This window comes from Leuciscus leuciscus (assembly GCF_965113295.1).
Source record: "Leuciscus leuciscus genome assembly, chromosome: 14".
Classification (NCBI taxonomy): domain Eukaryota; kingdom Metazoa; phylum Chordata; class Actinopteri; order Cypriniformes; family Leuciscidae; genus Leuciscus; species Leuciscus leuciscus.
The window spans coordinates 4,266,564-4,286,112 of NC_138738.1; the positions used below are offsets into that span (position 1 = coordinate 4,266,564).

Genomic DNA, 19,549 nt, shown 5'->3' on the forward strand with positions numbered 1-19,549 from the left:
TGATATTACACTGTGTCTTTGGGTCTTTAAAGCACCAGTGCTTACTGTAGGTGGTTTGCTACAGAACCAGAGAATAAAAAGATCTTCTAGAACCTCTCTGATTGTACAAGCTTTCCTGGATGCCCTTTAAGTGTGTGTGTGATTTAGGAGCAAGCTGTTTTCCCTCCACATACAGTGATAACCTTGTCAAGGTCAGGCGTGATGTGTGAACGTCTCCTCGGACACCGCAGGGATACTGTAGATGGTGTCCGACCGTTTGCAACAGGCAGAAGTGCTTCTCTGAATATTTCCATATAATTATGGCGTTCTGACACATGTGTCTCTGTTATCAGAAATATCTGCCTTTCATTTATTTTTTTATTTTTTTGGTTTGATTATTTTTTTGGTTTGGTTTGTTTGTGGATATCAGTATTTGTTTTTCAACATTTTAAAAGGCCAAATCCCCCTTTGGTCAGCATGTTCTTCAACAGATCACATCTATCTTATTTCACATTTAGTGTTAATTGTTGTGAATGTTATTTGTAAAGTACATTATGAAGCACATATATTATTACAAAGCACTGAAAGGAAAACAATTTCTTTAAAAAGGCAACAAAATTGTAAAATAAGAGTGACAATAAAAGAGAAAAATAAAATAACTACCATTCAAAAGTTTTGGGTTGCTATTAAGATAACTGAATTATTGTCTCTTATTCAAGGCTCTCGAGGCTGCATTTATTTTCTCAAAAATACAGTAAAAACAGCAATAATGTGAAATATTATTACAATTTAAAATAACAGTTTTCTATTTGAATATATTTTCAAATGTGATTTATTTCTCTGATGCAAAGCTGAATTTTCAGCATCATAACTCCAGTCTTCAGTGTCACATGATCCTTCAGAAATCATTCTGATATGATGATTTACTGCTCAAGAAACATTTATGATTATTATCAATGTTAAAAAACAGTTATGCTGCTTCATATTTTTGTAGAAACAATGATAAAAAAAAAAAAATCTGCATTATTTAAAATAGAAATCTTTTGCAACATTATTAATTTCTTTACTGTCAACGTTTCATCATTTAAAAATATCCTTGTAAAAAAAAAATAATAAAAAAATAAAGTACTATTTTCAATAAATAAAACCCTTCTTGACCCCAACCTTTTGAACAGTAGTGTATATAATGGCTATAAAAAAGAATCGTGAATGTTGAAGCTTGTCTAATTTCAAATGGTAAAGTGTTATTCCACAGACGGTAATGTTTGTGATTCGTGTCTCCTTCAGCTCCCACTATCCTGAACGAGCTGAACTGGACCCAGTCTCTGGAGAGGGTGTTCATTGAAAACAGTCGTGAGGATCCTTCACTGCGCTGGCAGGTGTTCGGCAGTGCCACTGGTGTCACCAGATACTACCCAGGTACAGTTCTCTCTTTGGGAAACCCTGCTACACACCGCATTACATCCATTTGTCCTGTCACACTCTGAGTGTGTCCTGTTTTCTCTCTAGCCACTAAGTGGAGAGCGCCCAACAAGATTGACCTGTATGATGTGAGGAGACGCCCGTGGTGAGTAGTGTCGCCTTCACACTCACACACAGGAGGAAAGACTCCATTTAGTCTGACTTTGATCTTGTTGGCTCCCCGGTGGCCTTCGCTACAGAGAGCAAGCAAGCGTGTGAAGTTCAGATGAAGTCGGACTGCTGTAGTTTACAGCGGGGTCAGACCGGGGGTCAGTACGGGTCAGTCTCGTCCCCATGTGCTCCAGATCTATAGGGAAGATTTCATACTATGGTTTCCTGCACTGTTGCGTTTAAGAATAGAATTGTGGTGCATTCTCAGTGTTAATACAAGGGGTGCTATAGCAAGCATCTTCTGGTCAGTTTTCTTTCAGGTTAACTACTGTTATAGTAGAGAAAGGTTTTTTTTATTTATTTTTTTATGTTGGTACAAAGCCTGGCTCAGGTAAAAGCATCAAAATGAGGGTAAAATCTGTGAAGAGCAAATCAACGAAATGTTTGCAACATTAATTTATTTTTTGTTTTTTAGCTGGTTATTTTATTTATTTAGCTGTAGTTATTTATTATTATTATTATTTTAGTTAAAGTTATTATATTTATTTCATTATTTTTATTTAACTGAAGTTATTTTATTTATTTATTTATTTAGCTGATGTCATTTTAATTTATTTATTTTATTCAGCATAAGTTATTTATTTATTTGTGTATTTATTTCAGCTGAAGTTATTTTATTTATTTTTATTTTATTAGAGTTATTGTATTTATGTCATATTTATAGTTATTATATGTTTCATTATTTTTATTTATCATTAGTTATTTATTTAGCTGAAGTTATTTTATTTCTTTATTTTGATTTCCTTATGCATTTATTCATTAAGCTGAAGTGAAAAAGATTATTTATTTACTTATTTTTTATTTGAATAGATTATTACTTATTTACTTGAGTATTTATTTAGCTGATGTTATTTTAGTTCTTTTTTATTTAATATTAGGTATTTATTTACTTACTACTTTATGCATTTGTTTATGTTAGTTATTTATTCAATTTTATTAATATAGAAATATATATATATATATATATATTTTTTTTTATTTTTTTTTTACAATAATATATTTTACAAATGTATTCCATTCATACCAGGATTTACCTTGATTTTTATTTTGATGTAATAACACTACTAACTAATTCAAAGTTTTGTGTTCTTGTTGGCTGTGGTTGCATTGCTATAGGGACTAGCACTTACATGCTAACGTAAACATTTGTCCAGATGCAGTTTAATGATGTGGTAGTATGTCACAAAACAGGTGAAATTTTCCTGAACGCTTAAAAGTATCAACTTTCTCATCAACAGCAGAGCACACATTTTTAGTATGTAGTATCAGTAAGCGAAATAGCAAAAGTGCATTAGCCTGGGCCAAAGAACTTAGTAGGTAGTGCATGTAGCGGACGCTTTCATCCAAAGCGACTTGCAGTACACTTGTTATAGGAACAATCCCTTCAGGATTAGCCTGGGGTTAGGTGTCCTGATCGAGGGCGAAGAAGAGCAACTTTAGCCGCTACGCCACATCACCCCTACAGCAAGACAATCACCCAGAGAAATACATCTCTGTCTACTTAATGAAGAAAGAAAACGCTGTTTAGAGGAAAAAGCAAGGTGTTTAAATCGAAAACAACTTGTTATCAGTTGCTTGCGTGTTAGCCGGGTGCATGGCTGGATGAGCGTGCCGCTGTGTTTCCCAGACTTTAGCGAGGCGCTAATGAGCCTCTTCTTTGACAGAGTAATTAAGTTCACACTCAGGGAAAGTGTCTCCAGCGCAAAGGAAAATGAAAAAAACAATCCCCAATATACCTGTAAGAAGCTTTTAACCTAAAGACGAACAACACGCGCAGGCAGCTAGTTAGCTTGTTTGTCTGACAAAGCGCTAATGTTGCTGATGAGCCGGAGCGAGCTGTACATTGTTTTTGTTGTGGTGCAACATGCTCTGCAGACTTAATGAGTTGCTTTTAATGCTTTTGAGAGTGTGTAGGCTAGTGGTGCTGTACAAAAACATAACAACTCTATAAGCGCAGAGATGATGAATTGGTGTGGAGTGCGCTATCAGCAGGCGCTCTGCTCCACATGCTGTCTCTCTCTTTTATTCCTGCACGTCTACAGTGTGTGTGTGTGTGTGTGTGTGTTTGTGTGGTGTGAGCTACTATGTGAAGGAGGTATAACCAAACTCGTCAACAGATTCGACCCGTGCATTTGTCTTGGACCCCCTTAATGAGTAATATCATATACTGATTACAGTATTATATATCACAGTATAAACATAAAAAATGTATGTATATTATGTAACCATGTGATAATATCTGTCATTGGACATTTACAGTTTACATTTACACATGAAAAGTATTTTATATCATTCATTATTTTCTCCTTTTAATTCAAACTTGATGCACACAAACCAAAGATCAGAATATGCCTAAAAAATGAATAAATAAATAGCATTAGTTAAAAAATGTGCTTAAAACATAATCCTCAGCACAGCAAAACTAACCAGCTGTCAATTATGATGAGATCAGACACATTTTAAAGCTGTAAAATAGTCATATAAAATATTATAAAAATATATTATTTCATGTGTTATTACAAATGTTTTCTTTTTTTACATTTGTGATATATAGACATTAGTGTCTTTTGATAATGCTGCTGTTGCACATTTGATTATAGATTAAATATGATTAAATATTACATATTATTAAATTGGATTTTTTTAATGTTATTTGTAACTATTTGAATACATATACAGTATATATATATTTTTTATAATACGTTTTATTATTTATTGAACACTGGTGTCATTTATAATATTGCTGTTGCACCTCCTTTATAAAAGCCTTTGTATTTTATTTTAGTATGGATGTTTTACATTAATTTTTTTATAATATTACATTTCCTGTGGCTCCAGGGTGATTAGTCACATGGCATTTATTGCTAAGGTGAATCACTCAAAATAAATTGGGCCAGGCGAGGAATATGAATCTGATGATTGTGATGCTGAATAGCTTCCTGCAGTATTACAGAGTTTTACTTTTGCCGCATTTGTTCCACCGACCCTGTAGGTTTGCATGTCTAAGCGTGTGTCACACTAGCGGTGCGCCCGCCGTCTGCCCACTGCTCTTTAACCCCCCGCACACGCGGCCAGAGCTGTTTCTGAGCCTGTTGCTTGGCAACCTGTGTCCCGCTCTGCTGATTGGCAAAGCCGTGGCAACGGGGGAGTCAGGATGTGTCAGGTCAAGTTTGCATGATTATGGGCCAACATGCTGTCATTGTGTATTACACTCTTTGCATGGCTTGACCACTCACACAACAGCCTGCTGCTTAGCTCAGCTAATGTCTCAAACACGCCAGTGCAGGAGTTCGGAAGCAACTCGGAGGAAACTTTTAATATACCGTGCTATTATACAACAGATAGTTCTGGTTAATACAGCATCGCGGCCATGCTAAACACAACAGGTGACCTTACGAAACTGATTTCAGACAGACTTCTGAGGCAGCGTAATGGTTTAATCATCTACAACAAAATAGAGAAAGCTTTGGTAACAGCTTTTTGGCCAAAAAAACATACACAACCAATATAGTGCTTGCTATGATGTGAAGCGCTTTTGTGCGGCATCCAGAGAGAGCAACTATTAACCTTGGTTTACATGTCAAGGACTTTTTCTTGAAGCAGAAGCATGACAATTTGATGAAACAAAATGTAGTTGTTTATTAGAACAATTGATTTTAAGTTGTATTATTCTTTGTATAAAGTTGTATATAGCATATACTTTTATCATGCATAAGGAGAATGTTTCATATATTTATTTGAACTGTTCAAAATTATCATTAATTTTCCATGATTATATATATCATTTGTTTTTGTTGTGATGCAACATGATTTAAGATAGATAGATAGATTTAAAAGTGCACTTTTACATGATAATGTAAAATTATGGACTTAATTACAGTATGCTCTTTGATTTACTGTTGTTTATTTAATGTGCTATATAAATAAACTTTACTAACCTAAATATAAATAGCAGGGTTGCAAATATAGTTAGTTACTTATATTACCATACATTAAATAAATGTATTAGTTTCACCATTTTATCAATAACTTGTTTACAGAATACTTGAGCTTGATGAAGACAGACAGATAGATAGATAGATAGATAGATAGATAGATAGATAGATAGATAGATAGATAGATAGATAGATAGATAGATAGATAGATAGATAGATAGATAGATAGATAGATAGATAGATAGATAGAGAACATTTGTAAACATAAAACATCCAAAATGCTGAATGAATGTGGAGAATGTGGATAGCAGCTCAGATTATTTGATCTTTGGAGAATTTAATGAGACATATTTCTCAATATTCATGTGGAGATTACTGACTTTTGATTTTCACAGTTTGAGACATTGTTGAGATCTTTTCTAAAACGATGTAAGACTACTTTCTTTTTAAGGACAAGAATCAGGGCACTTAAAGGCCCACTGAAGTGCTTTTGAAACACGCAGCGTTATTCAATGTGTTGGGCGGGACATATCGAGCAGCTCCTCCCCTTTTTTAAATAGCCAATAGCGTTTAGTTTATATCACAGCTCAGCCGTCGAGCTCGGTAAAGCTCCATTTGAAAGCTTATGACAGCCACAGTCTAAAAGATTCCCCCCTTTAGATTTAATATGGAACTGTTAATAAAGCAAAGCTGTGAACATAATCATGTTGAGGATGTTGAGTTTGAAAAATGTGTAATTTATGTTGGTGCGTGGCACTGATGTTATCTCTTCTACTCATCAGTGCTGAGTCTAACCGTTTCTCCTCCTAATCTCCTCCATCACTTTAAAATACAGCAATCTGTGCAGAATTCAAATGTGTCTCATAAGTTTTGTGGTCTTCGCCGACTCACACATACAGTATGATCCGCTCTGTGCTGTCGTGTCTCTGGACCGGAGCTGCGGAGCTAACGTGAAACCAGACTTCATTCGCCCTGATGGAAAACATATTTACACTGTCTCAATCGTTCCCTATCCCCTATATAGTGTTCAATGTGCCATTCAACATGTAGAAAATAGTAATTGTGCGAACAAGTAACTTATTTCAGCCGCAGCTTCAGGGTCTATTTAAAATGTAGGGGGTGGGGCTTCAGATTCTAGAGAGCATTTGATTGGATGAGAACCTGCAGAAGTGCAGAGTGATGTCATCAAAATAATTTATCCATATTGGTGGAAGTGAAAGACTGTAAGAATGTTTATATCTTCTAAATGTGAATTTTATCTTTGGCCCACTACCCTTAAGACAACAGTAAGGCTGACATATTCATACTAAATGTCAAAAAACTTCCATTTTGATTTCATGGGGACTTTAAGCATGATGTCCAGGAGAAACAGTTGAGCTATTAAAGTGTGTGTTCACACTTTATGTTTGGTTGGATTAAAACGAACTCTGGTTGCGATTGCTCTGTTAGTGCGGTTCAGTTGAATAAGTGTAAACGCTGCCATCCGAACCCTGGTGTACACCAAACAACAGGACCGAGAACACTGAAAACATGAGTCCAAACAACCCTAGTGCGATTCGACTGAAATATGAACTCAACACGGACCAAAGACATGTAAATGAACCAAAAACAGGACACGATGTCACATGATGCGACCCTAAAAAGGACAGAATGCTCAAGCGTATCTGTTATTTCTCCTCATAGTGGCAATGTTGCCATCACAGTTCAGTACAGACATCAGAACCGCGTCTCCTCACAGCAGATCTGTGTGTGTGTGCGTGTGTGTGTGTGTGTGTGTGTGTGTGTGTGTGTGTGTGTGTGTGTGTGTGTGTGTGTGTGCGTGTGTGACAGATGGATTCCTGACGCTGTTTTGACTCCTTTACACACTTTATAATCTCTTCACGAGTTCTCAGCTGGTCTAAATACCATCATATGTAGCTACACACATACAACGAGCGCATTTAGCCCAGAACACAGCATTGTTTTGGATGTTCGGTATGTTCCGTCGCTAAATATACTTAATAAAAGCCGACCAATCAGGTTGTTAACATATCCCTGTGCCTTTAGGTCCGGTATCTTTAGATTTCGGTGTTAAAATGCCAATGTGAACGCTAAGCGGACCAGGACTAAATGGGGTTTTTTTTGTCCGAACTAAGCGAACCGAACTACAAGTGTGAACACACCCTGTGAGACCGTTGTGAGATCTCTTTGGAGGGGCTGATCAGCACTCTGACACTCTCTACATCAACTCTGACTCTGACTGGAAAATTAATGGCCCAGTCAACACACTTAATTGTCTCCAATTGCTCTGACATGAATTATTAACATTCTTTTATTATAACGTATGTCTACACACGTTAGCGAAGGACGGCGTGTAGAGCGACGGAGAGGGCAACGATTTAGAGGAGAGAGTGTGAGCGACAGCTAAAGACACGAGGATTGATTGGAAGAGTTTGAAGGAGAAACAGAGAGAGGTGTAGGTTTTGTTATCGGAGCGTTACAGAGAAGCCATTGCTATGCAGGTTCAGCCCAGCGTAGCAGATATTCAGCACAGCCAAAGCACATATTGATTTCTGAGAAAAGTCAATCTGGCTCCTAAGTAAATATTACGGCAGCTGCTCAAACGCCATGATCAGCCGCCGAAACAAGATGGAGGCCTGTCAGTCCTGTTTCTGCTCTCTCTCAAAATTAAACATTAATGGTGAAACTGAATTTGTTTGACATTCGCAAATACACCTAGCCCTAATATTTACTGTCACATTAACCCGATGGCCGATAAAATCGAAACATCTGGATCTCGTACTGTCACTGTACAATGGTATAAAAAATAAAAGCACTTTGGCATTGCCATGATACGGTGATGGTATCAGATGTAATACTATGGAACTTTGAAATATACCATGATATTGAAATTCATGTATATATGATTTTTTTTTTACATTGTATTACAATGTATTACAATAAATACTGCAAAATTACAGTGGGACTTGTCCAAAAAAAACCCCCCAAAAAACATAGTATTACAATCTGATCATTGTACCATAATACCACCACAGTTCTTTTTTGTAATGGAACAAAATATTACTGTGGTTTCTCAGACATGAATTTCACTACCGTAGTATATTTTAAGGTACCTTACTATTACTACCAAAAAGTGGAATGGTATTGGTAGTGCTATGGTCTATGGTATTCAGAACATGTAACATGTTAAGGCCATGTTACATAATTTTCTGTATCATGATATTTTTCAAAGTACCAAAGTATTACCATCTGTACTATATAAAGTACTAGTACTGCCAAAGTACTTTTTACATGGTATATCCAAGGTATTTGAAAACTTTAAAATTACCATGGTACATTGTAAACATTGTAGTACCATGTTTAGTTATTTTTGGTTAGTTAAGTAAAATAAGCATTAAGATAAAATGCTTAAAATATGTCAAAATGTAATATTAAGAGGTTTGGACTCTGTTTTGAATTCACAAGATAGCCATTTCATGTTTCTCAACTAGTTTTATCTTTATAAAACCCTAAAAGGACAAACTGACTGGTCGTCCATCCCTACAGATCTGCTGATCTCTGCGTCAAATTATTGAATAATCAACCAAATAAAAAGCGGAATAAACACATGACAACATCTCTTTTCCACAGCTCACCTGCTTCACAGGCCTCAGTGTTTTAATCTTAATTCAATCTATTGAAGAACACATCCAGAGGAGAGCCGAGAGAGCAGCGGCCCATAAAATAATAATCCTGTCAGCTCACACACACACACACACACTCATGAGCGCGAGACACACGCCTGTACACACGCATTTAAAGGGAAGTGAAGTCAATACACTTCAATAAACCCCATCAGGAGCTGCATCGCACCTGCAGATTGTGACGGTGGGAAACCGGCAGCCGCACGTGTGTAAGTCAACCGTATAACTTCAGCCCAGATAAGCGCCTATAATTGACAAATTTTTAATGTGAGACCGTGATAGGCAGGAATATGAGAGTGAGACAGGGAGAGACAGACAGACAAGGTCAGAGAGCATAAATGTTCTCGAGAGAGAAAGTGCTCCTACCCTTCAGAGGTAATGCATTGATTTTTACCCACGCTGCACCGTGATGAAAGTACCTCATGAATTCCAATGTCTTTCTCCTATTGAGAGAATGCAACACAATCAAAGTGGCACGAGGCACATTACTATGTCAATCCTTGCTTTTACTTTTTCGAGCACCTTCCCTGGAAATGTGTTTTCCGTCATCGCTTGGAAATGGGACATTTTTTTGATGAGGTTTTTCAGCCCCTCCAGCCTTTGTGAAAAGAGGGCACACTTTCATATAGACGGCGAGATTGTCTCCCCTATAGACGGGTCGCTGTGTTAACGTGTTTACTGTGCGTGATGATGCTGAAGTGTACAGTATTATAGTGATCGCTTGAGATGTCGAGGAAACCTGCTGAATGCGGCTACTTTATTGTTTAGTGTCAAACGCTTACGGTGACGTCTTTTCAATTCTGTACAGAATTAACACTTGTCCAGTTTTGGCTTTGGCCTGTAATTGGTTTTTGAATTGGGCCATGTTTGGAAGAGCATTCTGCATGTACTGTTTATACATATTCAAGTTCATAGTATGCATACTTACAAATTTTCTATATATAATAGAAAATATAATCTATATAATAGAAAATTTAGCTGGATCTTCTTGTTTTGCACAGTGCAATGCACTCATCTTGTCCGTTTTCTTTCAGAAAAGGTTTATCTGTTAGGCGCCGTTCACACAGAATACGTTTTCCATTCCACTGCTCTACCTTTCCATTGTTTCTCAATGTAAACACGTGCTAGAAGGACAGCGTTTTTGCAGCGTCTTGTGCATGACACGGCATTCAGAAAACCACGGCACTCAAGTTAAAATCAGTTCAACTTTTTAAAATAACTATAAATCTAGACCTTGCTTTTTTATTACACTGATTTGCATCTTGCATTATTAACAGTAAACATGTTCTGTGTGAACCAACCCATAGAAATCTTTTTTTGTTTGTTTGTTTTTCAACATCATTTGATCATACTGCCAAATTTTTATTGATATTTATTATATATTTCTATATAACTGGGTGTCACTTGCTTTATATATATATATATATATATATATATATATATATATATATATATATATATATATATATATATACCCAGTTTATCCTGTATGAGTTTCTTTCTTCTGCTGAACACAAAAGAAGATATTGATGGATACAGTTGATGGACCCCATTGACTTCCATGGTATTTTTTTCCTTACCACCAACTGTTTGGTTACCAACATTCTTCACAATATCTTCTTTTGTGTTCAGCAGATTCATACAGGTTTGGTGCAACAAGGGTGAGTAAATGACAGAGTTTTCATTTTTGGATGAACGATCCCTTTAAGCCATCACAACAAATGTCTGAGGAACAAAATCACTGAGTGAACTTAACTGTTGTGTGGCTGGTGGCGTTTCACAGAAAGACTGGCTAATGTATGGTGTCGGCTGGAAAGAAGGGGAAAGCAGCTAAATAATGTATGAGAAACAATAGAATGTATTTATATGTTCCTGTAGCTGAACTGCTGGAGCGTGGCGGGAGAAATGCCAACGCTGTGGATTAAATTCCCAAAGAATGCACCTATTGATAAAAAGTGAGGAAATTATAATATAAAAACTCATATACTTCATATAAGCTCTTAATACTTTAAAATATTTTTTTTATATATATTTTATAACTTACTATAACTTATTTTTATTTTTCACATCTGCTCCAGCTTGTGTACTAATCTAGTTTATACTTTAAACTTGGCATTGTGAACTACGAATATTGTTGGCTCTTAAGACAAATTGTTTGTGATGTTCCTCACTTTGAATAAAGCATCTTCTAAACACATAAATGTAAAAAATCTTTCCATTGACAGGTGTTGCAAAGGTTCATTTTAGACACAGTTTACGTTTATTCAACCAGTCAAAAGTTTGCACACACTTGACTGTTTATTTGGTCTTTTTAAAACCTTAAAAATCTAAAGGCACTTGCTTAAAAGTTTTGTAGACAAATATGAATTGAATTTTATTTTCTTAGAATATACATTTTATTGGTAACTTTACAATAAGGTTTCATTTGTTAACATTATTTAACATGAATTAACAATGAACAATACTTCTACAGCATTTCTTAATTCTAGTTAATGTTCAATTCAATGTTTACTTGTACATTATTAATGTTCAAATTATGTTAACATCAGTTAATGCACTGCGAACTAACATGAGCATGATCCTTTCTATTAACTAAGGTTAATAAATGCTGTGATAATATATTGCTTGTTGTTAGTTCATGTTAACTAATGCATTAACTAATGTTAACAAATGAGATCTTATTGTAAAGTGTTACCATTTTATTTTTTGAGCCGATAATGAAGGAAAAGCATAATCATGTTTATCATATTCCTTCCTGTTTAATGTTGGTTAATGAATGAGCAGAGCTGGAATCTAGACAAGAAGAGGAAAAGCTCAAATATAAGAGTTTGGTCACTAAAGCCCTGTTTCCTACTGGTATTAAGATTTGGGTCGATTGGATCACGAGTAGAAGAGTCATTCCTGTTTACACCTGGTGTTTTAATCCGTCTCTTTTGTCCACTTTCAACCACTTCTTCGAGGAGAGGGTCTAATGTATGGGTTTTTCAGATCTTTCCATCTAATGCACAAAATAAGCTCTCGCAATTTACATATGAACTCGACTGGAGAGGATCAGGAAACATATAGAGAGCAGCAGTTTTAGTTTTAGTTTAGCTTTAGCAGCCGAGTGTGTGTTAGAAATCAGGAATGATGAGAGAACATTGTGATGGTACGGTGTTTGTCTTCAAACCAAACTTGGATCTTCAGCCGACAAAGTTTAAATCCCGTCTGGCTAGAGCTCTTCCCATAATGTTGGCGGAGAGTAGATGCTAGACGGCTGCTTGAACACATTCGACCACGTGAGAGTTTACACTACGAAAGCAATCCTGTCGAATGCGTTTTCACTACCTCTGGAAGTGTAAACTAAAAGTTTTAGACCCCGTTTACATCCATATTCAGCGTCGTCCACTTGTGATCCGATCGACCAAAACACATCTTAATACCAGGCGTAAACAGAGCATATGTAATTCTCATGTGTTATTTCATAGTTGAGATTACTTAATTATTCTAAACGTATATAGTAAATATTTTAATATAAATGATGAAGATTGAGTAGGTGTGCCACAACAGATGCTGTGGGTGGCCGTGATGCTCATGGTCCTTCTTGAGTGTGTGTGTTTATTGGGTAAGCTGGCGGACTGGGAGACCTGGTTTGTGATGGCCCATCTGCATGTCACCTGGCCGGGGCGCTGGGGAGTGTGGGTAATGACTGGGAAGGAATGGCATCGCTGGGTCTCGGTGGAGGGGTAATTATGGAGTGGAATCCATGCAGAAACTGCACATCTGGATCCATCAGGCTAATCCATGGTTGGTACAGTGAGTTGAGCACAGATCGGGAACGTCAGTGTCGCATAGTGGAGATGAATATAGACTAGAGTGTGAAAAATAACTTGCCAAAAGAAACGATGGTGAATGATATTGACACTGCTCAGATCTGCTGCCCATCTTTAATGGACTCTAAAGGGCCGTACACACCGGGACGAATATCGGCGTGCGTTATTCGCCAGCGTTTTTCAACGCGTTTTTGTGTTCACACCCAAGCGAATTTCACTGACGATGAGCCGAGTGAACATGCAAATTAATTCCCTAACATTAGATGGCGCTTAATGTAAAACAGAAATACAATACCACTCCATAACAGTATATACTCTCTCCATAACAGTTCTCTTTCATCAAAATTTTTGTGGTCGCTGTCGCATTTGTCATATAGTTCTTTATGTTCCGACACCAACGAGACCAGCAGCTCTACATTCATCTTGCCTTGCATCTTCCTCGTCTTATTTCTTCCCGGCAGTGTGTAGACCATAGACAGTATAAGAAATGGACAGAGTCATCTCATTGGAACTCAATTGAGGCAAGTGAAGCCCATTTTCAGCGATTTTTTAGGACTTCCGTTCCTGACGCGCAGACTCAAACTGAGCTTGACAACGTAGATGTGACGTGAGCAACCCGTCTGTCTTCTAGTGGCTGTGGCATGAGAAATCTGAATCATTCCCTTCCGAATCTTGCAGATACGGAGATCGTGAGTAGGAGGTATCCACGAGCTAGGACCAGGAGAAACTTTTGCTAGGTATTCTGATTAATTATTTTGTCATTTTGCCTCCACGTCCCCCCGATTGCCCGCGAGCTTCTCCTCCCGTCAATACGGTAATCTCTCTACTGTGCGACAGAGAGTCGCGTGGTTATGACGCAATCGTTAGCCTACTTTTACAAAAACTGTTTTTACGGGGCCATAACGTAAGATACAAGGTAATGGAGCATTTTATACATTGTCGTGTTTCTTTAGAAATAAATAATGGACAAATGGAGTCTTCAAACGCCTCAGATGTAAAGTTATTCGCTGTCAAAGTGACGCCAAAATGAATGGGAGTCAATGGGATGCTAACAGCAGGTGAAGTTCTGCTACAAGATGGTGGCACGCGGCCGGCTTCAACTTCCGGTCGACTTCCTTCCCGCTTGGTGTAGACCAGGGGTGGGCAACTTCGGTCCTGGAGGGCCACTGTCCTACAGAGTTTAGCTCCAACCCTGAAAAAATCACCTGCCTGTAATTTTCTAGTAATCCTGAGGACCTTGATTAGCTTGTTCAGGTGTGTTTGATTAGGGTTGAAGCTAAACTCTGTAGGACAGTGGCCCTCCAGGACCGAAGTTGCCCAGCCCTGGTGTAGACGCTACTTGGCATATATCTTCTTCGCCGTTCAAATGTGTGCTCGGCAAGACCGTTTTGTGTTTGAGCGCCCCCAAGTTGTGTTTTACTGTAACTTCAGAAGCTCCAGACACGTGAGCAAAAGCGCCAATCTCATTGGTCGGATAGTTTTTGACGCGGCGCGTCAAACCAAAAAAACGAACCCGAGGCGTTTTTTTAGTCACGAGGCGTTAAACGTCTGCGAATATCGCGCGTGAAATTCGTCCTGGTATGAACAGGCCTTAAAGCTGCGTTCACACTACCACTGACAAAGTAACACGATCCCATTCATTTTAATAGAGAGCTGGGGATTTTATTATTCAGATTATAAGTGATTTAAGTATAATCAATATAGTCATTCATGTGAACAAGTTATTCTACTATTATCTGTCTGACTGTGTACTGAGGCCTGCAAGAGAATGATATGTGAGACTATATTTCAGGCCTGTAAGAGGATGGTATGGTAAAGACCTTGCCTCCTGTCCACTACGTAAAATAAAAGGCTAGAAACAGTGGCATCTATAGAATGTAGGATGGATGTGTGGATGTATATTTGAGTGTATATCTTCTGCAGAAGCTGCAGATCCGTCTCTACATCCTTTAGTGGAGTGTCGAGGCAAGATGGAGGAGAAGTTCATTTTAGCAGTCAGCAACTTTCCTATAAATTATGATATCTCTGTGTATACGGTGGTACTCGCCGTGCCGACTCTGAGCCAGATAGACTGGCGCCTACGCCGCAGATAAATTCTCGTTCATCTATAAAATCAAACATTTTATGTATAATTTCTAAGATTTCATTTATATTTAGTCTTTTCCTTCCAAAAATGTAATTCACAAACGCCTACTAATGACCTCACCGCCAGCGACATGCAGCGACAGTCACAGATAGTGTGAACGCGGCTTTAGATATGTTTGCATGAGTTAAACGTACCTTTTACATGTCCTATCAATGATACATTCACAGTTTTGTCTTAGTCAACATGAAATGCTGTGCACAATATATTCAACAAAAAAAACTTGGATTTTGTCCTTCTGGAAATGAATATGATTAAATAAGCTATACTGTACAACTACAAGTACTTATTGACTTAGTAGTGGATATTAGATAGAAACGTTTTTTTATATATATATATATAGAGAGAGAGAGAGAGAGAGAGAGAGAGAGAGAAAATGTACCTTGCCTTAATATATTTGTTTGTTTTTCATGCTGAACATTTACACCTGACAGGAACAGGTCATGCATTAAACCCTTAGAAAACTAATTTCCTTCATTAAGTCCATTGATTTTTCATCATGTGCAGTATTTATGAGGCATGTGCATCTTTTTGGCTTGCAAAATTTCATTATGTTTTTTATTGGAGTTTTATCGTTGCTCCTAATGCGCTACTCTCAACCTCCAATTATGCCTCCTGTGTTTACCGAAACTGTATTCATGGAAACGTGTGTTTGTTTGAGCAGAAAGACAGGGCGCCATTATTAGAAGTAAGAACATGAGCAAACACGACACAAACTGAATTGAACATGCTGTGGATTGATTGCATCAAAGCAAACAGAGCTGGGAAATTAATTTTGAATACAGAGAAATCTTGTGTACCCCTGTGTTTCCCGCAAAGATGGAGAAAAAAATTGATTTAGCAGTGTCTGCTGTCATATTGTGTGTACTTTGCTGATTGAGAGCACTGTTGTTAGCATGCCAATTTGAAACTGTAGCTTGCCAAGATACTCGTAATTGAATTAAGTAATCAAACTACAGTCTCATGTCGCTTCAAACCTGTGTGACTTTATTTCATGAAACACAAAAGAACAGATTTTAAATAATTATACTGGTTGTGGTTGTACATTCATTTGCTAGGAAGAATGACTGAAGATTTAAGCTTCAAAAATATGCAAAAGCACCATAAAAGAGTCATACAAGTAGTATATACCATTTATTTGTTGAGTTGAATATATTATAAATTGCATGCACTACCATTAAAAGAAAGAAAATAATTTTATTCAGTAAAGATGCATTAAATTGATCAAAAGTGACAGTAAAGACATTAATAATGTTACAAAAATTTATATTTCAAATAAAGGCCGTTCTTTTAAACTTTCTATTCATCAAAGAATCCAAAATGTATCATGGTTTCCAGCAGCACAACTGTTTTCAACATTGATAATCAGAAATCCTCATATTAGAATGATTTCTGAAGGATCATGTGACACTGAAGACTGGAGTAATGATGATGAAAATTTAGATTTGATCACAGGAAGAAATTACAATTTAAAATATATTACAATAGAAAACATTTATTTCAATTGTAAAGTCTTTCAAAAACATAAAAAAAAAAAAAATCATACTGACTCCAAATTTAAAGAGACGATTGGCCCAAAAAGTAAGACATTTTAGTCAATAGGGTCGAAACAACATTGACTTTCATTGTATGGACAAGAAAAAAACCCTGAGACATTTTTTAAATATCTCTTATATTCTTCTAGAAGAAAAAGAAAATCAGTAATTAATACAGTGAATAAATGATGACAGAAACAAACTATCCTTTTAAGTGGCAAAATTTAGTAGCATCACCGCTTTTAGTCAGTAAAAAAAGTAAATGGACATAAATTTGTGTGTAAGGTTTTGGTCTCTTTGATGTGCACACACTTTTCAAAGCATAGAAGTCATCTCCCTTCTCTCCCACACACGTTAGACTCATCCAAATGAAAGACTTTTGAAATGAAACAGATAAAATTAGTACCACTGTGCTTCTCTGCCCTTTTGGGTAGCATCTTCAGTTATCAAAAACTCATTTAATTTCATCCATTTCAACCCCCAAAAGCTTTGTACCCGGTCTGAGCGTTGCTAGTGCTGGCTTTAAACAGTCTTTCAGCTGTGCTTGTCCTTTCAGCCAACTATAATAGTCTACGTCTAGCACTCTCCAGTGGCATTAAGACATGATTGGCATCCAAAATGAGGGTCAGAGTTCGTCGTACAGGTTTGTGCTAGTTAGCGTTATGTGTGTTGTGTGTGTTGTCGCTCGCCTGGGCTTTTCCATTTTTCCAGGGCTTAGCCATGCTTCAAAAGCCTTCCTCGACGAGCTGCGGGCACCTGGCACCACTTCTCACGTCGCCTCTTCAGCCTGATTACCGCGGTAGAAGAGACCCTCGACGATCGGCCTGCTCCTGCAAGCACAAAGCGCTAACTACCTGTCTGCGTGACAGCCAATCACCTCACCATGCAAAAGCACACGCATTTCCCCCAGTCTTCCAAAGACAACAGCTTTACGACGTCCATCAATCTCTCGGGCTGATTGTCAGGTGTAATGCCTTTTTAATTGCACGGGGAAAAGTGAAAATGGCTTCACTAGTGTTTTCTATATGTCAGCCTCTATCAGCAGTGGACAGATGCTGCGTTCGGATGCTTATTTATTTATTTTGTTGTCGGTGACACAAAAGTGCCACACATCGCTCATTGTGTTTCTGCGCTCAGATTGAGCACCACGCTAAAAATGGCTTGAGACAAAGCGTCTCTTCTCAGCACACGATCTGCTAGCGCTCGCACAAAGACGCAGAGAGACGGACGAACCGCATAATGTGTTTGTCAGGGAGCCGATGAGTCAGCCGGAGAATAAACGGAGGTCCGGGTTTGGTGTTTCACCTGACATTGTGCTTCTCGGTCTTACAGGTTAGCTTAGCACAAACTCAAGACAAGGAGCCTGATTGGACATAGTGAGCTTGAAAACAGGACTGATGTAATGTTAGACTTTGGTTTTTGTGAGCCAGAAAATTATTTTAAAAGATGTTGTGAAATGACACCTATAGTATTAACCATGTAAAGCCTCATCTATCAAATGATAGTCTGAAAAATCTGAAAAATTGTTGAGTATCATGAACAGGCTTTTATGGCTCATATAGTATGATACAATGAGAATATGAAGCTCATACCTGAAGAGGAAAAAACACCTGAGTTTTATTCAGAGGCCCAAACTGAGTAAAAATATGCGTTTGGTGCAGATGCTGATTTTTATATGGCCAAAAAGTAAGATGATATTCTGATCGCTTGTAATGTAAATCAATGAGATCTATATAACAGTATACTTACATAAAATGCATATAAATACCAGTCGTGACTCTGAAGAACCTTTCACACAATGATTCCGGAAAATACACTGACTGTCTGTCCCGGGATCGTCTGATTTTAGTTCATTCACACCGCCAGTGCGTGCGTTCACACACATCCCGTAAAGATCCCGTAAAGACAGGTGACATCAGGATGACGAACGCAAACTTTGCAATGTGAATGTTGATCTGCATTTAAAACCCCCGGTCAAAGAGTCGCACGATCACTACGTCATCGCGACGCCACTCCTCTTAAAGGGGTCATCGGATGCCCATTTTCCACAAGTTGGAATGATTCTTTAGGGTCTTCATGTAAAATTTGGAACATACTTTGGTTAAAATTCCTTAATGGTTGTGTAAAACAACACCCTTTTACCTCCTCAAAAACAGCTCTGTTCACCGCGACCCGTTTCGGTGCATGTCTCTTTAAAGCTGCCGTCGGCAAGTCTGGCAGATTGGGTCGATTAGCCAAAATTTTGAATGTTTACAACTCTCATGCCCCTCCCCACTACCAGCGAGCACCCTCCCATCGAGGTCGTGCTCGTCAGTGCGTGTGTACCTGATTTTCTGTGAACGCGTCCGTCTCTTCAGCATCTATCAACACCATGGACTCGGAGGTAGGCTGCCCTGGCTAATCTATCCATAGATAGCAATAACCGAGGAATTGGAAGCTTGTTAGTAGATTTTCTCTCCGCCATCACGCTTCATGCAATCTCCAGGCGAACTTCAGCCGTGGCGTGTGCATGTGATATTAACGTGCGCGAGTGAGGGGGATCTGTGGCGTGTGCACGACCTGTGATTGACAGTCTGATCTCACACCCCCCTGCGCTGATTGGACCTGATGAAGCGGGAGCGCTGGATTTTTGCAAAACAAATAACACACTCTAGGTGGAGTTAGAAGCTCGGGTTTTTTTCTAAAACCATCTTATTTATGTTGTTCTGTCGGATTATAGTGTCGATTACACTGAATATGATCAAAAAAATGTTGCCGACGGCAGCTTTAAATTATACAAATGGCTGAGGGCAGAAATATGCTAATACGGGAAATATGCTAATACGGGACA

General features: G+C 37.9%; 1 protein-coding gene across 2 annotated transcripts in view; it reads left to right on the top strand.

The window, feature by feature from the left end:
• cacna2d2a (calcium channel, voltage-dependent, alpha 2/delta subunit 2a) overlaps positions 1-19,549 on the top strand; it is a 231,487-nt gene that overhangs the window by 162,139 nt on the left and 49,799 nt on the right. For both annotated transcript variants that reach the window (XM_082136344.1, XM_082136345.1), the window contains exons 7-8: positions 1,267-1,398; positions 1,489-1,546. In XM_082136344.1, coding sequence (XP_081992470.1) covers positions 1,267-1,398; positions 1,489-1,546 — 190 coding nt within the window. The remainder of the gene's footprint in view (positions 1-1,266; positions 1,399-1,488; positions 1,547-19,549) is intronic.